General features: G+C 40.0%; 2 protein-coding genes across 2 annotated transcripts in view; one reads left to right on the top strand and one right to left on the bottom strand.

Annotated features, from left to right (window-relative positions):
- The window catches only part of ABHD12B (abhydrolase domain containing 12B), a 142,448-nt gene extending 124,854 nt beyond the window's left edge, over nt 1-17,594 (top strand). Inside the window, exons 13-14 of the mRNA XM_053697639.1 lie at nt 2,400-2,521; nt 17,501-17,594. Of these exons, the coding sequence (XP_053553614.1) occupies nt 2,400-2,521; nt 17,501-17,522 (144 nt within the window). The 3' untranslated portion in view covers nt 17,523-17,594. The remainder of the gene's footprint in view (nt 1-2,399; nt 2,522-17,500) is intronic.
- Nucleotides 17,595-20,885: 3,291 nt separating this feature from the next.
- Nucleotides 20,886-21,697, bottom strand: part of PYGL (glycogen phosphorylase L) — a 36,419-nt gene continuing 35,607 nt past the window's right edge. Inside the window, exons 19-20 of the mRNA XM_053697638.1 lie at nt 21,618-21,684; nt 20,886-21,392 (exon numbers count right to left, since the gene is read on the bottom strand). Coding sequence (XP_053553613.1) covers nt 21,150-21,392; nt 21,618-21,684 — 310 coding nt within the window. The 3' untranslated portion in view covers nt 20,886-21,149. The remainder of the gene's footprint in view (nt 21,393-21,617; nt 21,685-21,697) is intronic.

Below are 21,697 nucleotides of genomic sequence, written 5' to 3'. Positions count from 1 at the left end.
TTAAGAATGGCTTTTGCACTCATTTCTTCATATCTAAGTATGCTTAACATGGATTTGTTTTTAACAACAATATGACAATTTACTGATAAAGAAATGTGCTCATGTGCTGCGCATTATAATAGTGTTTAGGGAACGGGTAGATTACAATTTGCATAATATATCTAAAAGATAAAATCTTAAACATGATTTTGGTTTCTTTATGAAGGGATAGTGAGTTAATATATACAGCTTAAAGGGACATTAAACCCAAATTTTTTCTTTCATGATTAAGAAAGAACATGCAATTTAAAACAACTTTCTAATTTACTTCTATTAGCTAATTTGCTTCATTCTCTTGATATCCTTTGCTGAAAAGCATATCTAGATATGCTCAGAAGCTGCTGATTGGTAACTGAAGATAGATGCCTCTTGTGATTGGCTCACCCATGTGCATTGCTATTTCTTCAACAAAGAATATCTAAAGAATGAAGCAAATTAGATAATAGAAGTAAATTGGAATGTTGTTTAAAATTGTATTCTCTATCTGACTAATGAAAGTAAAAATTTGGGTTTAATGTCCCTTTAACTCAGTTTTTTCTGAAGGTATTGATTTACAGAAAAACCCTTTCTCAGCTAGATTACTATACAGTAGATTTTTTTTTAGATATTTATTATGCATAGTAAATGGACATGAAACCCAAACATTTCTCTTTCATGATTCAGATAGAGAAAATCATTTTAAACAACTTTCCAATTTACATCTATTATTTAATTTGCTTCCTTCTCTTGTTATCATTTGCTGAAAGGTTTATTTAGGCAAGTTCATGTGCAGCAGATAACCTAGGTTCTATCTGTTGATTGGTGGCTGCATATATATATATATAGTGAATGTAATTGGCTCCTCCATGTGTTCAGTTAGAAACTAGTAGTGCAGTGCCGCTCCTTCAACACATGATACCAAGAAGAGAATGAAACAGATTAGATAATAGGAGTAAATTAGAAAGTTGTTTAAAGGGACACTGTACCCAAATTTTTTCTTTCATGATTCAGATAGAGCATGACATTTTAAGCAACTTTCTAATTTACTCCTATTATCAAATTTTCTTCATTCTTTTGGTATCTTTATTTGAAATGCAAGAAAGTAAGTTTAGATGCCGGCCCATTTTGGTGATCAACCTGGGTTGTTCTTGCTGATTGCTGGATAAATTCAACCACCAATAAAAAAAGTGCTGTCCATAGTTCTGAATTTAAAAAAAAAAAGCTTAGATGTCTTCTTTTTTAAAATAAAGATAGCAAGAGAACAAATAAAAATTTATAATAGGAATAAATTAGAAAGTGGCTTAAAATTGTATTCTCTATCTGAATCATGAAAGAAAAATTGTGGGTTTCATGTACCTTTAATGGAATCATGCTCAGGAGACATTAGCTTCTGCACATATTACTGTGAAACTTTTACCAGAACGTTAACTTTACAAAAATGAAACTTGCCAAAACCTGTCATTTTAAGATACTTTTAAATTTACTTCTATTATCAAATTTACCTTTTTCTTTTCATATCCTTTGTTGAAAATTATATGTACAAATTATAATCAGCAGCAATATACAACTGTGAGCTAGCTGACCCTTTCTATCCCGACAAGTGACTACGCGAAACAAATGTGTTATTAATATAGAACACTTTGATACAGTGCAGTCACAATATTAGAAGTAAAACTGGTTCAGTATCAGCTATATTAACTAGAATATGAAAAAACATAGTGCAAAGCTGAAAAAAGCACTTGGTGAAATGTTATGTCAGGGCTGTTTAAAGAAATGCTTTGAATAATGTTCTGACATTTGTATTTTTCATGTGTCCCTTTTTAAAGCAGCAATATGGTCAGCTGCTCTGGAACTAAGTTTAACTATGTGTTTAATATTTTTGCAGTGGTTAAACACAGTTACTGTATATACAAGTAATAGTGCAATAATAAAATGCTCTAATATTTTAGAGCCTTTTTTCCTTTTTGCAGTTTAATTCACATATTACATCCTGTATAATGTAAATAAACTGAGCTGTAAGACATGCAGCCTCAGTGAAAGCTATTGCAATTGTATTTCCTTTTAGTTAGCCAACAAAAGGTATCACTTGTACATCGCTTTTATTATTTTGTTTTTTCACAAAAGGATTTTTGCTTTCTTTGAATACTGACTAACGCTGCGCTAGCTTTTTTCTGCAATATAAAAGCACACTGTAATGTTTAAAGACTAAACTTTTAAAATAGAAAAAAAAATGAGAAAATTCCCTATTGAGTAAAAAGTCTCTGAATTAGATTTCTGAGGATCATTGAGCGGAAGATTTTGAAAGAAAGTACAAAAAGCAAATGTATTGCAGATATACCATGTGTGACGCTTTATGCACTCAGACAATACTCTTCTTGCAGCTCCATCAAATTGGTGTAAACCACAATTTGAAAGATAAGGTGAAGCTGGTTTTATTTCCTGCTGAACATGGCTACAGACACCAGTACATTTATAAAGATCCAAAACTTGGAGAGATAGTATGGTGAGTATTTAAACAGCAGCCATATTAAAGGGACAGTCTACTTCAGAATTTGTATTGTTTACAGAGAGATGATCTCTTTATTACCCATTCCCCAGTTTTGCATAACCAACACTGTGATATTAATATACATTTTACGTCTGTGATTACCTTGTATCTGAGTCTCTGCAGACTGCCCATTTATTTCAGTTATTTTGACAGATATGCATTTTAGCCAATCAGTGCTTTCTCATGAGTAACTGCACAGGCGTGAGCACAATGTTATCTATGTGACACACATGAACTAACGCCCTCTAGCTGTGAAAAACTGTCAAAATGCATTCATACAAGAAGCCGCATTCACAGGCTTAGAAATTAGCATATGCGCCTACCTAAATTTAGCTTTCAACTAAGAATACTAAGAGAACAAAGCAAATTTGGTGATAAAAGTAAATTGGAAAGTTGTTTCCATGCCCTATCTGAACCATGAAAGTTTAATTCTGACTAGACTGTCCCTTTAATGTGATTAAAGTAACTGTCTTTTTCCTGTACTGAAAGAGCTATGCATTTGGTGCAAACTATTTGATCTTATATCTTTCAAGATATTTTATTTTTGTAGAGTACTACATAGCGTCCGTCAAGAATATTAAAGTAACAATATTTTAAATTAAATGTAAGATACATGCATATATACAGGTACAAAACCCTTTATACAAACTGCTTGGGACCAGAAAAGGTTTATGTGACGGACTCCGGCTACCCCGACTGGGTATCTCTGCCAAGAGGGTTCTTCCTGTACCTGGAACTTGTAGCTATAGAGCGGACAAAAGTTATTATAGCCAGAGCCCACCCAAATAACCAGACAAAACCAGTATTCAGGTGAAAACACGAACCGATTTTATTGTAAAACACACACACTTATATACCCACAGCTCTTCACGATAAGGGTCTTATCTGCCCCAGATCTCCCGCCCCTTCAGACAGACTGGTACCCCCCATAGCAGCCATAGTTCCATACAGTCCCAGTGATACAGAGGTAGTAGTTTTGGGGTGATCCTGAGGGATCGGCGGCTATTCCCGGGTACCAAGGGAGAGCTCCGAGCCCCAAGGTGTCCCAGTCCAAAAAGCGACATGATCCGTCACTGGGGGCCGGAGCAGCAGTGGATCAAAGGTACACCGGGTAAGTCCTAGTGGAGTAGGGGTTGTAGGGTAGTCCGGGCAATCACCCCACCTCTTGCCCTCCATAGGGGGTACCAATCCGCAAAAGAGCGGAGCTCTGGGGCAAAGGGCCGCTGGAGTGACCTGGGGTAAAGTTAGTGGGTATCCGGGGTGGTGTGGCCAGCCTGTAGTTCCAGGAGCCCGGCCAGCCGGTCAGCGATCAGTTCTTCTGTGAGGAGGTACAAACAGCAAAACAAGAAACAGGAAGAGTTTGGGAGATCCCGTAAGCAAGTCTAAAAAGGAGGTAATAGGGGGTTGCCTTAGCATCCCCGTATCCGTGACAGTTTAGATTTCGGAAAAGTTTGGGTTTTGGAATATTTGCATCTGTAAAATGGCACAGCTTGGGGAGGGGGTGCAATACGTTAACGAAAGGCTATAGTTGTTCATTTTAGAACACAAAATCTTAACCAAAGGCACGGGCAAAGAAGATTGTGACTAATTTGCAGGGAAAAATATAAATTTTTAATAATATTACTTCTTGAAATTTTTAATGAAAATCTGGATTTTGGAATTCCACATTTTGGTATTTGTACCTGTATACACAGAAAGAGAAGTGCTCTGAGGAACAATCAGCTCAAAAGCTTGTTCCAGGGAGATTTATCCCTTGGGAGCAGCCTCTTTTAGACCAATTATCATTTCTTCTGTTAAGTGTGATCAGTCCACGGGTCATCATTACTTCTGGGATATTACTCCTCCCCAACAGGAAGTGCAAGAGGATTCACCCAGCAGAGCTGCATATAGCTCCTCCCCTCTACGTCACTCCCAGTCATTCTCTTGCACCCAACGACTAGATAGGATGTGTGAGAGGACTATGGTGATTATACTTAGTTTTATATCTTCAATCAAAAGTTTGTTATTTTAAAATAGCACCGGAGTGTGTTATTATCTCTCTGGCAGAGTTTGAAGAAGAATCTACCAGAGTTTTTGTTATGATTTTAGCCGGAGTAGTTAAGATCATATTGCTGTTTCTCGGCCATCTGAGGAGAGGTAAACTTCAGATCAGGGGACAGCGGGCAGATGAATCTGCATAGAGGTATGTAGCAGTTTTTATTTTCTGACAATGGAATTGATGAGAAAATCCTGCCATACCGATATAATGTCATGTATGTATACTTTACACTTCAGTATTCTGGGGAATGGTACTTCACTAGAATTACACTGTAAGAAATACATAAAGCTGTTTAATAACTAGAGATTATGTTTAACGTTTTTGCTGGAATGTAAAATCGTTTTCATTTACTGAGGTACTGAGTGAATAAATGTTTGAGCACTATTTTTCCACTTGGCAGTTGCTTAATCTGTTTTCTGACAGTTTCTGTTCTCCCTCACTGCTGTGTGTGAGGGGGAGGGGCCGTTTTTTGGCGCTTTTACTACACATCAAATATTTCAGTCAGCAACTCATTGTATTCCCTGCATGATCCGGTTCATCTCTACAGAGCTCAGGGGTCTTCAAAACTTATTTTGAGGGAGGTAATTTCTCTCAGCAGAGCTGTGAGAATTATAGTTTGACTGAGATAAAAAACGTTTATTCTGTAATTTGTTTCCTGCTTTCAGAATTTGTTATCTTTGCTAATGGGATTAAACCTTTGCTAAAGTTGTGTTATTTACAAGGATTGAGGCTATAACTGTTTCAATTTATTAATTTTCAACTGTCATAGATCTTCTGTGCTTCTTAAAGGCACAGTACGTTTTAATATTATTCTAATTGAATTGTATTTCCAAGTTACAAGTTTATTTGCTAGTGTGTTAAACATGTCTGATTCAGAGGATGATACCTGTGTCATTTGTTGCAATGCCAAAGTGGAGCCCAATAGAAATTTATGTACTAACTGTATTGATGCTACTTTAAATAAAAGTCAATCTGTACAAATTGAACAAATTTCACCAAACAACGAGGGGAGAGTTATGCCGACTAACTCGCCTCACGTGTCAGTACCTACATCTCCCGCTCAGAGGGAGGTGCGTGATATTGTAGCGCCGAGTACATCTGGGCGGCCATTACAAATCACATTACAGGATATGGCTACTGTTATGACTGAGGTTTTGGCTAAATTACCAGAGCTAAGAGGTAAGCGTGATCACTCTGGGGTGAGAACAGAGTGCGCTGATAATATTAGGGCCATGTCAGACACTGCGTCACAGGTGGCAGAACATGAGGACGGAGAGCTTCATTCTGTGGGTGACGGTTCTGATCCAAACAGACTGGATTCAGATATTTCAAATTTTAAATTTAAACTGGAAAACCTCCGTGTATTACTAGGGGAGGTGTTAGCGGCTCTGAATGATTGTAACACAGTTGCAATACCAGAGAAAATGTGTAGGTTGGATAAATATTTTGCGGTACCGACGAGTACTGAGGTTTTTCCTATACCTAAGAGACTTACTGAAATTGTTACTAAGGAGTGGGATAGACCCGGTGTGCCGTTCTCACCCCCTCCGATATTTAGAAAAATGTTTCCAATAGACGCCACCACAAGGGACTTATGGCAAACGGTCCCTAAGGTGGAGGGAGCAGTTTCTACCTTAGCTAAGCGTACCACTATCCCGGTGGAGGATAGCTGTGCTTTTTCAGATCCAATGGATAAAAAATTAGAGGGTTACCTTAAGAAAATGTTTGTTCAACAAGGTTTTATATTGCAACCCCTTGCATGCATTGCGCCGATCACGGCTGCAGCTGCATTCTGGATTGAGTCTCTGGAAGAGAACATTGGTTCAGCTACTCTGGACGACATTACGGACAGGCTTAGAGTCCTTAAACTAGCTAATTCATTCATTTCGGAGGCCGTAGTACATCTTACTAAACTTACAGCGAAGAATTCAGGATTCGCCATTCAGGCACGCAGGGCGCTGTGGCTAAAATCCTGGTCAGCTGATGTTACTTCTAAGTCTAAATTGCTTAATATACCTTTCAAAGGGCAGACCTTATTCGGGCCCGGGTTGAAAGAGATTATCGCTGACATTACAGGAGGTAAAGGCCATGCCCTGCCTCAGGACAAAGCCAAAGCCAAGACTAGACAGTCTAATTTTCGTTCCTTTCGTAATTTCAAAGCAGGAGCAGCATCAACTTCCTCTGCACCAAAACAGGAAGGAGCTGTTGCTCGCTACAGACAAGGCTGGAAACCTAACCAGTCCTGGAACAAGGGCAAGCAGACTAGGAAACCTGCTGCTGCCCCTAAAACAGCATGAATTGAGGGCCCCCGATCCGGGATCGGATCTAGTGGGGGGCAGACTTTCTCTCTTCGCCCAGGCTTGGGCAAGAGATGTTCAGGATCCCTGGGCGCTAGAGATAATATCTCAGGGATACCTTCTGGACTTCAAATACTCTCCTCCAAGAGAGAGATTTCATCTGTCAAGATTGTCAACAATCCAGACAAAGAAAGAGGCGTTTCTACGCTGCGTACAAGAGCTCTTGTTAATGGGAGTAATCCATCCAGTTCCACGATCGGAACAGGGACAGGGGTTTTACTCAAATCTGTTTGTGGTTCCCAAAAAAGAGGGAACTTTCAGACCAATCCTGGACTTAAAGATCCTAAACAAATTCCTAAGAGTTCCATCGTTCAAGATGGAGACTATTCGGACAATTTTACCTATGATCCAAGAGGGTCAGTACATGACCACTGTAGATTTAAAAGATGCTTACCTTCACATACCGATTCACAAAGATCATTATCGGTACCTAAGGTTTGCCTTCCTAGACAGGCATTACCAGTTTGTGGCTCTTCCATTCGGATTGGCTACAGCTCCAAGAATCTTCACAAAGGTTCTGGGTGCTCTTCTGGCGATACTAAGACCGCGGGGAATCTCGGTAGCTCCATACCTAGACGACATTAGTTAGTGCTGGCATTTCTAAGGTCACATGGATGGAAGGTGAACGAAAAGAAAAGTTCACTCGTTCCACTCACAAGAGTTCCCTTCCTGGGGACTCTTATAGATTCTGTAGAAATGAAGATTTACCTGACAGAGGACAGGCTAACAAGACTTCAAAGTGCTTGCCGCACCCTTCATTCCATTCAACACCCGTCAGTGGCTCAATGCATGGAGGTAATCGGCTTAATGGTAGCGGCAATGGACATAGTACCCTTTGCACGCTTACACCTCAGACCACTGCAACTGTGCATGCTAAGTCAGTGGAATGGGGATTACTCAGACTTATCCCCTTCTCTGAATCTGGATCAAGAGACCAGAAATTCTCTTCTATGGTGGCTTTCTCGGCCACATCTGTCCAGGGGGATGCCATTCAGCAGACCAGACTGGACAATTGTAACAACAGACGCCAGCCTTCTAGGTTGGGGTGCCGTCTGGAATTCTCTGAAGGCTCAGGGACAATGGAGTCAGGAGGAGAGTCTCCTGCCAATAAACATTCTGGAATTGAGAGCAGTTCTCAATGCCCTCCTGGCTTGGCCCCAGTTGACAACTCGGGGGTTCATCAGGTTTCAGTCGGACAACATCACGACTGTAGCTTACATCAACCATCAGGGAGGGACAAGAAGCTCCCTAGCTATGATGGAAGTATCAAAGATAATTCGCTGGGCAGAGTCTCACTCTTGCCACCTGTCAGCAATCCACATCCCGGGAGTGGAGAACTGGGAGGCGGATTTCTTAAGTCGTCAGACTTTTCATCCGGGGGAGTGGGAACTTCATCCGGAGGTCTTTGCCCAAATACTTCGACGTTGGGGCAAACCAGAGATAGATCTCATGGCGTCTCGACAGAACGCCAAGCTTCCTCGTTACGGGTCCAGATCCAGGGATCCAGGAGCAGTCCTGATAGATGCTCTGACAGCACCTTGGGACTTCAGGATGGCTTACGTGTTTCCACCCTTCCCGTTACTTCCTCGATTGATTGCCAGAATCAAACAAGAGAGAGCATCAGTGATTCTAATAGCACCTGCGTGGCCACGCAGGACTTGGTATGCAGACCTGGTGGACTTGTCATCCTGTCCACCTTGGTCTCTACCTCTGAAACAGGACCTTCTGATACAGGGTCCCTTCAAACATCAAAATCTAACTTCTCTGAAGCTGACTGCTTGGAAATTGAACGCTTGATTTTATCAAGACGTGGGTTTTCTGAGTCAGTTATTGATACCTTAATACAGGCTAGGAAACCTGTTACCAGAAAGATTTACCATAAGATATGGCGTAAATACCTATATTGGTGTGAATCCAAAGGTTACTCTTGGACTAAGGTTAGGATTCCTAGGATATTGTCTTTTCTACAAGAAGGTTTAGAAAAGGGTTTATCTGCTAGTTCATTAAAGGGACAGATCTCAGCTCTGTCCATTCTGTTACACAAACGTCTGTCAGAAGTTCCTGACGTCCAGGCTTTTTGTCAGGCTTTGGCCAGGATTAAGCCTGTGTTTAAAACTGTTGCTCCACCATGGAGTTTAAACCTTGTTCTTAATGTTTTACAGGGCGTTCCGTTTGAACCCCTTCATTCCATTGATATAAAGTTGTTATCTTGGAAAGTTCTATTTTTAATGGCTATTTCCTCGGCTCGAAGAGTCTCTGAATTATCAGCCTTACATTGTGATTCTCCTTATTTGATTTTTCATTCGGATAAGGTAGTCCTGCGTACTAAACCTGGGTTCTTACCTAAGGTAGTTACTAACAGGAATATCAATCAAGAGATTGTTGTTCCTTCTTTATGCCCAAATCCTTCTTCAAAGAAGGAACGTCTACTGCACAACCTGGATGTAGTCCGTGCTCTAAAATTTTACTTACAGGCAACTAAGGAATTTCGACAAACGTCTTCTCTGTTTGTCATTTACTCTGGGCAGAGGAGAGGTCAAAAAGCTTCCGCTACCTCTCTTTCTTTTTGGCTTCGTAGCATAATTCGTTTAGCTTATGAGACTGCTGGACAGCAGCCTCCTGAAAGAATTACAGCTCATTCTACTAGAGCTGTGGCTTCCACTTGGGCCTTCAAGAATGAGGCCTCTGTTGAACAGATTTGCAAGGCTGCAACTTGGTCTTCGCTTCATACTTTTTCCAAATTTTACAAATTTGACACTTTTGCTTCATCGGAGGCTATTTTTGGGAGAAAGGTTCTTCAGGCAGTGGTTCCTTCTGTATATAGAGCCTGCCTATCCCTCCCGTCATCCGTGTACTTTTGCTTTGGTATTGGTATCCCAGAAGTAATGATGACCCGTGGACTGATCACACTTAACAGAAGAAAACATAATTTATGCTTACCTGATAAATTCCTTTCTTCTGTAGTGTGATCAGTCCACGGCCCGCCCTGTTTTTAAGGCAGGTAAATATTTTTTAATTTATACTCCAGTCACCACTTCACCCTTGGCTTTTCCTTTCTCGTTGGTCCTTGGTCGAATGACTGGGAGTGACGTAGAGGGGAGGAGCTATATGCAGCTCTGCTGGGTGAATCCTCTTGCACTTCCTGTTGGGGAGGAGTAATATCCCAGAAGTAATGATGACCCGTGGACTGATCACACTACAGAAGAAAGGAATTTATCAGGTAAGCATAAATTATGTTTTTCACAGAGAAGACCTTACCCAATGTGCTTAGAGGAACGTAACTGTACCACTCTGACGAGGCTTAAAGATGGTCAAAATGATCTTTCTCTTGTAAGGTGTATCCAGTCCACGGATCATCCATTACTTGTGGGATATTCTCATTCCCAACAGGAAGTTGCAAGAGGACACCCACAGCAGAGCTGTCTATATAGCTCCTCCCCTAACTGCTATACCCAGTCATTATCTTGCAACTCTCAACAAACATGGAGGTAGTAAGAGAGAAGTGGTGAAATGTAGCTGTTATTTTACTTCAATCAAAAGTTTATTATTTTTAAATGGTACCGGAGTTGAACTATTTTGTTCCAGGCAGAAAAATAGAAGAATCTGCCTGTGATTTCTATGATCTTAGCAGGTTGTAACTAAGATCCATTGCTGTTCTCACACATGACTGAAGAAAGAGATAACTTCAGCGGGGGAATGGTGTGCAGGTTATCCTGCTATGTGCAGTTAAGATTTTTCTAGAAAATGTGAATGCTAGAAAATGCTGCTGATGCCAAATTTATGTAAGGTAAGCCTGAATACAGTGATTTAATAGCGACTGGTATCATGCTTACTTTCTGAGGTAATACTCTTTTATATTTACAATATAAAACGTTTGCTGGCATGTTTAAACGTTTTTATATATACTTTGGTGATAAAACTTTATTGGGGCCTAGTTTTTTCCACATGGCTGGCTTAAATTTGCCTAGAAACAAACAGTTTCCTGAGGCTTTCCACTGTGTTACTATGAGTGGGAGGGGCCTAATTTAGCGCTTTTTTGCGCAGTAACTTTTACAGACTGAGACATCCAGCTTCCTCCAGGAGTCCCCTGAATGCTATAGGACATCTCTAAAGGGCTCTTAGGCTTTCCAAAATAGTTTGTTGGGGAAGGTAGGCCCACAGCAAGGCTGTGGCAGTTTGGTGTGACTGTTAAAAAACGTCTATATCGTTTTTTTGATCCGTTTTTTGAACTAAGGGGTTAATCATCCATTTGCAAGTGGGTACAATGCTGTGAGCTTATTATACACACTGTAAAAATTTCGTTTGATTTACTGCCTTTTTTCACTGTTTTTCAAATTCTGACAAAATTTGTTTCTCTTAAAGGCACAGTACCGTTTCTTATATTTGCTTGTTAACTTGATTTAAAGTGTTTTCCAAGCTTGCTAGTCTCATTGCTAGTCTGTACAAACATGTCTGACATAGAGGAAACTCCTTGTTCATTATGTTTAAAAGCCATTGTGGAACTCCCTCTTAGAATGTGTACCAAATGTACTGATTTCACTTTAAGCAATAAAGATCATATTCTGTCTTTAAAAAATTTATTACCAGAGGAATCTGATGAGGGGGAAGTTATCCCGACTAACTCGCCCCACGTGTCAGACCCTTTGACTCCCACTCAAGGGACTCACGCTCAAATGGCGCCAAGTACATCTAGGGCGCCCATAGCGTTTACTTTACAAGACATGGCGGCAGTCATGGATAATACACTGTCAGCGGTATTAGCCAGACTACCTGAATTTAAAGGAAAGCGAGATAGCTCTGGAGTTAGACGAAATGCAGAGCATACTGACGCTTTAATAGCTATGTCTGATACTGCCTCACAATATGCAGAAGCTGAAGAAGGAGAGCTTCTTTCTGTGGGTGATGTTTCTGACTCAGGGAAGATGATGCAACCTGATTCTGATATCTCTACATTTAAATTTAAGCTTGAACACCTCCGCGTGTTACTCAGGGAGGTTTTAGCTGCTCTGAATGACTGTGATACAATTGCAGTGCCAGAGAAATTGTGTAGACTGGATAAATACTATGCAGTGCCGGTGTGCACTGATGTTTTTCCAATACCTAAAAGGTTTACAGAAATTATTACTAAGGAATGGGATAGACCAGGTGTGCCGTTCTCTCCCCCTCCTATTTTTAGAAAAATGTTTCCAATAGACGCCACCACACGGGACTTATGGCAGACAGTTCCTAAGGTGGAGGGAGCAGTTTCTACTCTAGCAAAACGTACTACTATCCCTGTCGAGGACAGTTGTGCTTTCTTAGATCCAATGGATAAAAAGTTAGAGGGTTACCTTAAGAAAATGTTTATTCAACAAGGTTTTATCCTACAGCCCCTTGCCTGCATTGCTCCTGTCACTGCTGCGGCGGCGTTCTGCTTTGAGTCTCTGGAAGAGACTGTACAGGTATTGACTCCATTGGAAGACATACTTGACAAGCTTAGATCACTTAAGCTAGCAAATTCTTATGTTTCTGATGCCATTGTTCATTTGACTAAACTAACGGCTAAGAATTCTGGTTTTGCTATACAGGCGCGTAGAGCGATATGGCTTAAATCATGGTCAGCTGACGTTACTTCAAAGTCTAAGCTGCTTAACATTCCCTTCAAGGGGCAGACCCTATTCGGGCCTGGTTTGAAGGAGATTATTGCTGATATCACTGGAGGAAAAGGTCATGCCCTTCCTCAGGATAGGTCCAAATCAAGGGCCAAACAGTCTAATTTTCGTGCCTTTCGAAACTTCAAGGCAAGTGCGGCATCAACTTCCTCTAATGCAAAACAAGAGGGAACTTTTGCTCAGTCCAAGACGGTCTGGAGACCAAACCACACCTGGAACAAGGGTAAGCAGGCCAAAAAGCCTGCTGCTGCCTCTAAGACAGCATGAAGGAACGGCCCCCTATCCGGTAACGGATCTAGTAGGGGGCAGACTTTCGCTCTTCGCCCAGGCGTGGGCAAGAGATGTCCAGGGATATCTTCTGGACTTCAAGGCTTCCCCCCCCAAAAGGGAGATTTCACCTTTCACAATTATCTGCAAACCAGATAAAGAGAGAGGCATTCTTACACTGTGTACAAGACCTCCTAGTTATGGGAGTGATCCATCCAGTTCCAAAGGAGGAACAGGGACAGGGATTTTACTCAAATCTGTTTGTAGTTCCCAAAAAAGAGGGAACCTTCAGACCAATTTTGGATCTAAAGATCTTAAACAAATTCCTCAGAGTTCCATCATTCAAGATGGAGACTATTCGTACCATCCTACCTATGATCCAGGAGGGTCAATACATGACTACAGTGGATTTAAAGGATGCTTATCTTCACATTCCGATACACAAAGATTATCATCGGTTTCTCAGGTTTGCCTTCCTAGACAGGCATTACCAGTTTGTAGCTCTTCCCTTTGGGTTAGCTACAGCCCCAAGAATTTTTACGAAGGTTCTGGGGTCGCTTCTGGCGGTCCTAAGGCCGCGGGGCATAGCAGTGGCCCCTTATTTAGACGACATCCTGATTCAGGCGTCAAACTTCCAAATTGCCAAGTCTCATACGGACATAGTGTTGGCATTTCTGAGGTCGCATGGGTGGAAGGTGAACGAGGAAAAGAGTTCTCTATCCCCCCTCACAAGAGTTTCCTTCCTAGGGACTCTGATAGATTCTGTAGAAATGAAAATTTACCTGACGGAGTCCAGGTTATCAAAACTTCTAAATTCCTGCCGTGTTCTTTATTCCATTCCTCGCCCTTCGGTGGCTCAGTGCATGGAAGTAATCGGCTTAATGGTAGCGGCAATGGACATAGTGCCGTTTGCACGCCTACATCTCAGACCGCTGCAACTCTGCATGCTCAGTCAGTGGAATGGGGATTACACAGATTTGTCCCCTCTACTAAATCTGGATCAAGAGACCAGGGATTCTCTTCTCTGGTGGCTATCTCGGGTCCATCTGTCCAAAGGTATGACCTTTCGCAGGCCAGATTGGACAATTGTAACGACAGATGCCAGCCTTCTAGGTTGGGGTGCAGTCTGGAACTCCCTGAAGGCTCAGGGATCATGGACTCAGTAGGAGTCACTCCTTCCAATAAACATTCTGGAACTAAGAGCGATATTCAATGCTCTTCAGGCTTGGCCTCAGCTAGCGACAATGAGGTTCATCAGATTTCAGTCAGACAACATCACGACTGTGGCTTACATCAACCATCAAGGGGGAACAAGGAGTTCCCTAGCGATGTTAGAAGTCTCAAAGATAATTCGCTGGGCAGAGATTCACTCTTGCCACCTATCAGCTATCCATATCCCAGGTGTAGAGAACTGGGAGGCGGATTTTCTAAGTCGACAGACTTTTCATCCGGGGGAGTGGGAACTCCATCCGGAGGTGTTTGCACAATTGGTTCATTGTTGGGGCAAACCAGAACTGGATCTCATGGCGTCTCGCCAGAACGCCAAGCTTCCTTGTTACGGATCCAGGTCCAGGGACCCCAAGGCAATGCTGATAGATGCTCTAGCAGCGCCTTGGTCCTTCAACCTGGCTTATGTGTTTCCACCGTTTCCTCTGCTCCCTCGTCTGATTGCCAAGATCAAGCAGGAGAGAGCATCGGTGATCTTGATAGCGCCTGCATGGCCACACAGGACTTTGTAGGCAGATCTAGTGGACATGTCATCTTTTCCACCATGGACTCTGCCGCTGAGACAGGACCTTCTACTTCAAGGTCCTTTCAACCATCCAAATCTAATTTCTCTGAGGCTGACTGCCTGGAGATTGAACGTTTGATTTTATCAAAGCGTGGTTTCTCCGAGTCAGTCATTGATACCTTAATTCAGGCACGAAAGCCTGTCACCAGGAAAATCTATCATAAGATATGGTGTAAATATCTTTATTGGTGTGAATCCAAGGGCTACTCATGGAGTAAGGTCAGGATTCCCAGGATATTATCTTTTCTCCAAGAAGGATTGGAGAAAGGATTGTCAGCTAGTTCCTTAAAGGGACAGATTTCTGCGCTATCCTTTTGCACAAGCGTCTGGCGGATGTCCCAGACGTTCAGGCATTTTGTCAGGCTTTAGTTAGAATCAAGCCTGTGTTTAAACCTGTTGCTCCACCTTGGAGCTTAAATTTGGTTCTTAAAGTTCTTCAGGGGGTTCCGTTTGCACCTCTTCATTCCATAGATATCAAACTTTTATCTTGGAAAGTTCTTTTTTTGGTAGCTATTTCCTTGGCTCGTAGAGTTTCCGAGTTATCTGCCTTACAATGTGATTCTCCTTACCTGATCTTCCATGCAGACAAGGTAGTTCTGCGTACCAAACCTGGGTTTTTACCTAAGGTGGTATCTGATAAGAATATCAATCAAGAGATTGTTGTTCCGTCTTTGTGTCCTAATCCTTCTTCAAAGAAGGAACGTCTATTACACAATCTGGACGTGGTTCGTGCTTTAAAGTTTTACTTACAAGCTACTAAAGATTTTCGTCAAACATCTGCTTTGTTTGTTGTCTACTCTGGATAGAGGAGAGGTCAAAAGGCTTCGGCAACCTCTCTTTCTTTTTGGCTAAGAAGCATAATCCGCTTAGCCTATGAGACTGCTGGCTAGCAGCCTCCAGAAAGGATTACAGCTCATTCTACTAGAGCTGTGGCTTCCACATGGGCCTTTAAAAATGAGGCTTCTGTTGAACAGATTTGCAAGGCGGCGACTTGGTCTTCGCTTCATACTTTTTCAAAATTCTACAAATTTGATACTTTTGCTTCTTCGGAGGCTATTTTTGGGAGAAAGGTTTTACAGGCAGTGGTACCTTCCGTTTAAGTACCTGCCTTGTCCCTCCCTTCATCCGTGTACTTTAGCTTTGGTATTGGTATCCCACAAGTAATGGATGATTTGTGGACTGGATACACCTTACAAGAGAAAACATAATTTATGCTTACCTGATAAATTTATTTCTCTTGTGGTGTATCCAGTCCACGGCCCGCCCTGTCATTTTAAGGCAGGTATTTTTTAATTTTTAAACTACAGTCACCACTGCACCCTATGGTTTCTCTTTTCTCTGTTTGTTTTTGGTCGAATGACTGGATATGGCAGTTAGGGGAGGAGCTATATAGACAGCTCTGCTGTGGGTGTCCTCTTGCAACTTCCTGTTGGGAATGAGAATATCCCACAAGTAATGGATGATCCGTGGACTGGATACACAACAAGAGAAATAAATTTATCAGGTAAGCATAAATTATGTTTTTGGGGTAGTCATGTTTCTTGTTCAGAGGAGGATTACCTGGTATTACAGATCTGGACTGACCTTGTTAGGTGGGATTAGTATACTTCAGGAAAGTTCTCCTCTATATGTGTGTGTGTTTGTGTATATGTGTGTGTATATATATATATATATATATATATATATATATATATATATAATAATAATGCATACTATGCTTTAAACATTAAACTGAAAATGTAATTCAACATAAAAATGTAATTGTGCATAGTAAAAACTGCTTGTAGTTTACTTCTGAATATTTTGAGTTTTTCACTGCCCTCAGCAAAGCTGTAATGTATCCTGTAGACTTCAGAACCTTGACTCTGCAAAATGCCATCTGTCCCTAAATGCAATGGAAATGAGATAAAATAAACATTAGCTAAGCCTGTTCAAGGGGTATGTCTCAGGACTGCAAAACAATGTAAATTGTGTTAACAAAAATACAGTTTTAAATGATTGTGTAGGCATATCATTTGTAGTGCTTAAAGGTATACTAAACCCAATTTTTTTTTCATGATTCGTGTAGATCATGCGATTTTAAACAACTTTTCTAATTTACGCGTGTTAATTTTTCTTCTTTCTCTTGCTATTTTTATTTAAAAAGCAGGAATGTAAAGCTTAGGAGCCGGCCCATTATAGGTTCAGCACCCTGGATAGCATTTGCTTATTGGTGACTACATTTAGCCAACCAATAAGCAAGCACAACCCAGGTTCTAAACCAAAAATGGTCTGGCTCCTAAGTTTTACATTCCTGCTTTTTAAATAAAGATAGCAAGAAAACATAGAAAAATTGATAAGAGTAAATTAGAAAGTTGCTTAAAATTGCATTCTCTATCTGAATAATGCAAGAAAAAAATTGTATTTACTGTCCCTTTAATTGCTGATGTATACATGAAAAAAGACAATGTCCTCAAAACTGTTTAACAGAGTATGAGACAATACTGAGAATATGAGTGTCCATTTAAGGATAATGTTATAAACATCATTGACCTGCACGATACATGCTAGCATATGGTCTGCCTGGTCTTATATACAAATGAAGTGTGTGATAAGAAAGTATTAATACATTTCTGATTGTCTAGATGAGAAGTAAGAAAGAAAATGGTTGAGTATATATTGTTTGGACCCTATAAAGACTATAGAGCATGGTTATGATAAAATAAACATATATAAAGCCATAGGTGTTGTTTCTATGTCAGGGTATAGTTGTAAGCTTGTTTATACAAAAAGTACTGTATGATCTGTTCTCTGAAAGCTTTTTTTTTTTTTTCTTTTCTCTTTCCACAGGACTTTTCTGAATGCACTCTAAACTCACACCCTGTATTTAATGAGTCATATCTGTTCTGCATAGTGATCATTACATTAAAGTTTGACTTTTCAACTCTGTTCTCATTCATTTTTTTTATCCAGCTTTATTAACAATGTTATAATATAAATTACAATATTGCAGAACCTTATTAAATGGAATACAGAATTAGGTGACAAAAGTTACATTGTTAATGAAGAAATATTAAACGGGTTTCTCATTCTACTCACTGCTGATTTAATTTTATAGTGAACACATGCCAACAATAAAAAGCTTTTAAAACATAACTAGAATAGAACTTGTAATGGTTGATAAGTTTTGCAAGAATCCAAGATCATGGTGAGGTTTATGTGATGTCATACATCCAATACCTACATCATCATGATGCAAACAATTTAATCTTTCCGATACACATCCATTATCTAAATGTGCACACTTTAGGAGGGACCAGCACCTTCTGAGCATGTGCAATATTCACAGAATATAGTATATGCATTTTGTGATTGGCTGTCACATGATGCATTGGGAAGGACAATGTAACTGACATTCGTCATGAAAAAAAATCCACTGCTCATTTGAAATGCAAATATTTTTGCATTATATTTCGTGCATTTGAGTATGCTATTCTACCGTGTTAAGTGGTTCTTTAAAGGGACACTGAACCCAATTTTTTTTTCTTTCATGATTCTTATAGAACATGCAATTTTAAGCAACTTTCTAATTTACTACTTTCAACTTTTTCTTCCTTCTCTTGCTATCTTTATTTGTAAAGCAGTAAGTTTAGGAGCTGGCCCATTTTGGGTTCAGCACCTGGGTAACGCTTAGGTAAATTTAGCCACCAATCACTGTCTCACCACGCTTTCATTGGCGAGATATGCAATTTTAAGAAATATATAGCTAGTTTGCATATAGATTTGTGCGTTTTGTAAATGTGAAAATGGCTTCTTTTTTAATAGTTCAAACAGGTTTTGAAAATGTTCCTTCCACACTGCGGAGTTTTGCATTCATTAGCGATGTTCTTGGAATGTTCACTCGCAGTGAGTCCTAGTGTCTTGTGGAAGCCACATCACCAATTGTCTGTTCAATGAAAGGAAGCCCACTTTTTTTTAGAAAATTTCCCCTGGCGACAGAAATTAACATTTCTCAACAGACCTAGCAATCCTTTGAACATTTGGCTTAATGTTGCTAGAAGACACTGATTGTAAGGTGGTGGCTGATTTATTAAAAAAAAAAAAAATTGAAGTGCTCAACCTGGGAACAAATAATAGCTTGTTCTATGGCTAGTTACCACCCAAGAAGCAGCCTCTTTTTGCTCAACACGTGTCTTTCACAGAGAACTTTCCTGTAGTATATAGTAGTCTGATCTTGACTAAACAGTGCAGTCCTGAAATACCAGGCAATCCCTGATTTATGTTTAACTCTTACTAAGGTGGGGGACCCTGCACTAGTTATCTTTTTAGAAAAAGGGGGATCCCTATACAATTACAGGGAGGTGGGGGACCCCTTACACTACAGAAGCCCCCCATAAATGACAAATACAAATTTGGTACCTGCCAGTACCTAAAATGGTGGTGAGGGGGTGTTAGAGTAAGCTGTTTGAGAAGGATCAGGGAGGTGTCAGGGTAATCCTTATATTATAGTTTTATTACCCTTCACTGCTGGGAATTTCAGAAGTGTGTTGCACAGCTGCAGTTAGTGGTCCAATTACCAAAAAGCAAATCCATTTCTGAACAAAGGGGATCCCAGAGAAGCCTTTACAGCCATTTGTGTTATGACTGCATATTATTGCATTTGGCAGTGAAATGGTGGCATGAAATATACCAAAATGGGCCTAGATCAATGCCTTGGATGGTCTACTTTAGATAGTTTATTGGGTGAACACCCCCCCCCCCCCCCCCCAAAAAAAAAAAAAAAAACCCCAAAAGAGTCTATTGTTTAAATGGAGTGACAGCTTTAAAAAAAAAAAAATATAAGTACTTTGAGCAATTTCTCTTAATTTCTGGTACTGAAGGGGTTAATGCATGCTGTAGCTTTAACCATACAGGCACCATTGAGAGCAAATCTCAGATAGTAATGCATGCTCTAAATTCAAATGTTTAAAGTTAAACCAAAGCTTCCAACCTGGAAACTCTGTTTAATGTTAAGTGGTCATAGCACCAACAACTCACTGCCACAGCAATTCTGCCCAATGTTCACTGGTGGGAGAGGCACTCCTCTGTAAAGTCAATCATATCGCAGTCAAACCATTATGCGCTTAAGTCAGTGAAACATCCTTTGTTGGATGATTCAGCTATCAGCACAACAGGGCAAACTAACGAGGCTCCATGGGTTTAAAAACCAAACAAGGTAGTGTAGCAAGATACAGCCTACATGCGTTTCCACTCCAAGGGACATCTCCATCTGGGGCTTCTACAGGGCTAATCATGTTCTCATTTTGCTTTGCTTTTATACCGGTATAAACCACGCCTGAGCAGTGTCTCAAATAATGAGTGGTATATTCTTTAATACCTGTTTTAAGACAAGTTAATAATTTGAGGCCATCTGTTACCAACTTTAATAGTGTAAGGCACACTTTTTGGACCTCTCAAAAGGGAGGGTTTCCCACAGACCAACATACGTGGATGGAGAAACCATACACACGCTGTTTCTTTACCTTAAACAGCGACGTCAGACCACATTAGTGCTCGCATTTTATTTTCCTGTCTTTCAAATATGACATACTTGTGTCAAGGGGATTTTCTGCTACACAGTAATCTGTTGCAAGTTATAATAGAATTAAATTTTTATAGTTTCCCTTACTTTTGTAGTAGGTGTAATAGCTACTTTTCTTTTGTTATTGTTTAATAGTGTTCATTACCCCACATTAGTTTGAATTACACTGTGCAGTGAGGCACTTGCAGTGTTACTTTATATTCAGAGGCCAGGAGAGAATCGAGGGCCTATACACAAGCTTGCCTTAGAGACAATTAAGTAAAGTGCCAGGGAATCTACAGTATTTGCACACAGTTTTGAAATGTGCTGGCAACTCAAGTATATATATAAAAAAAAAAAGCTGTGTCTTGACACTGTACATCTAACCTTTATATAGTGTGTACATTTAAAATATAAAAGTGTATATGTAAATAGTTAGATGCTTAGGAATAAAGGAAATTTGAAACTGCTACACAACCAAATTTGAATATTACACCCATAATGCTTAGCTGTAGCACGTTGGAGAAGTTTACTGTTATTTTCATCACAAACCCAATTTTTTTAAAAATTTTTTTATTACTTTCCCAAATTAAAGTGTTCTAAATAAACTAGGACAGCAGAACCCGTTTTAGTATTGTATCTTCACATCCAATCATTAAGGAGAAAGCAAAAAAGGAAATTTCCCTATTTTTATTTATTTTCTTTCTTAGTGCAAATAAAGCTACATTACAGTTTACCGACAGGAACTCTTAATATAAAAACATTCTGAAAATATTAAGCAGTTATTCAAAGATATATAAAATGTGTTTCACCACAGTATAAAACTTATTTTGCAAAGCAAGATACATCGATTGTACTAGAGTCTTTTCTTTTGGTTAGATTTCACATTTTACAGCTTTCAGCTATTGTAGATGAACAGTCTAATAAGTGCAGTTTAATCTAGGCTCTCTGAACAGAAGTTTTAGGTTTTGCTCCTTTAACAGCTTCATCAGAAGTTTTAGGTTTTGCTCCTTTAACAGCTTCATCAATTGCTTCTCTTGGTTCATTTGGTGGAGGAATCTTCAAGTCAGATGGTTCCACACCCCATATATCCTTGGCATACTCCTTAATGGTTCTGTCACTGGAAAACTTCCCAGAGGCTGCTATGTTCTTGATCACAACTTTTGTCCATTCCTTAGAATCCTAAAATAAAAAAATAAAAAATAGTATTCTGTGTGCTTGGTCCAGTAAAAATTTACTTTTTCACTTCTAGAAAACAAAATGGACTGCCCCTAACCCAGGAGTTATTTCATTGCATCAGAGGACACTAAATGTTTAGAGCAGCAAAGCACCAAACTCGAGAAATTGTAGAGCATTTGCTTACCAAATACTCACGACTTAGTTATTGATTCATTAATTGCAACGTACCTTGTACAATTCATTGACTCTGTCCTGACACTTGACATATGCTTCATAATCTGCAAAGACTTTAAACCTTTAAATGGAGG

This window comes from Bombina bombina, chromosome 1, assembly GCF_027579735.1.
Source record: "Bombina bombina isolate aBomBom1 chromosome 1, aBomBom1.pri, whole genome shotgun sequence".
Lineage (NCBI taxonomy): Eukaryota > Metazoa > Chordata > Amphibia > Anura > Bombinatoridae > Bombina > Bombina bombina.
Note: the sequence above shows the minus strand (reverse complement) of the source record. Positions and strands in the feature narration are given on the sequence as shown.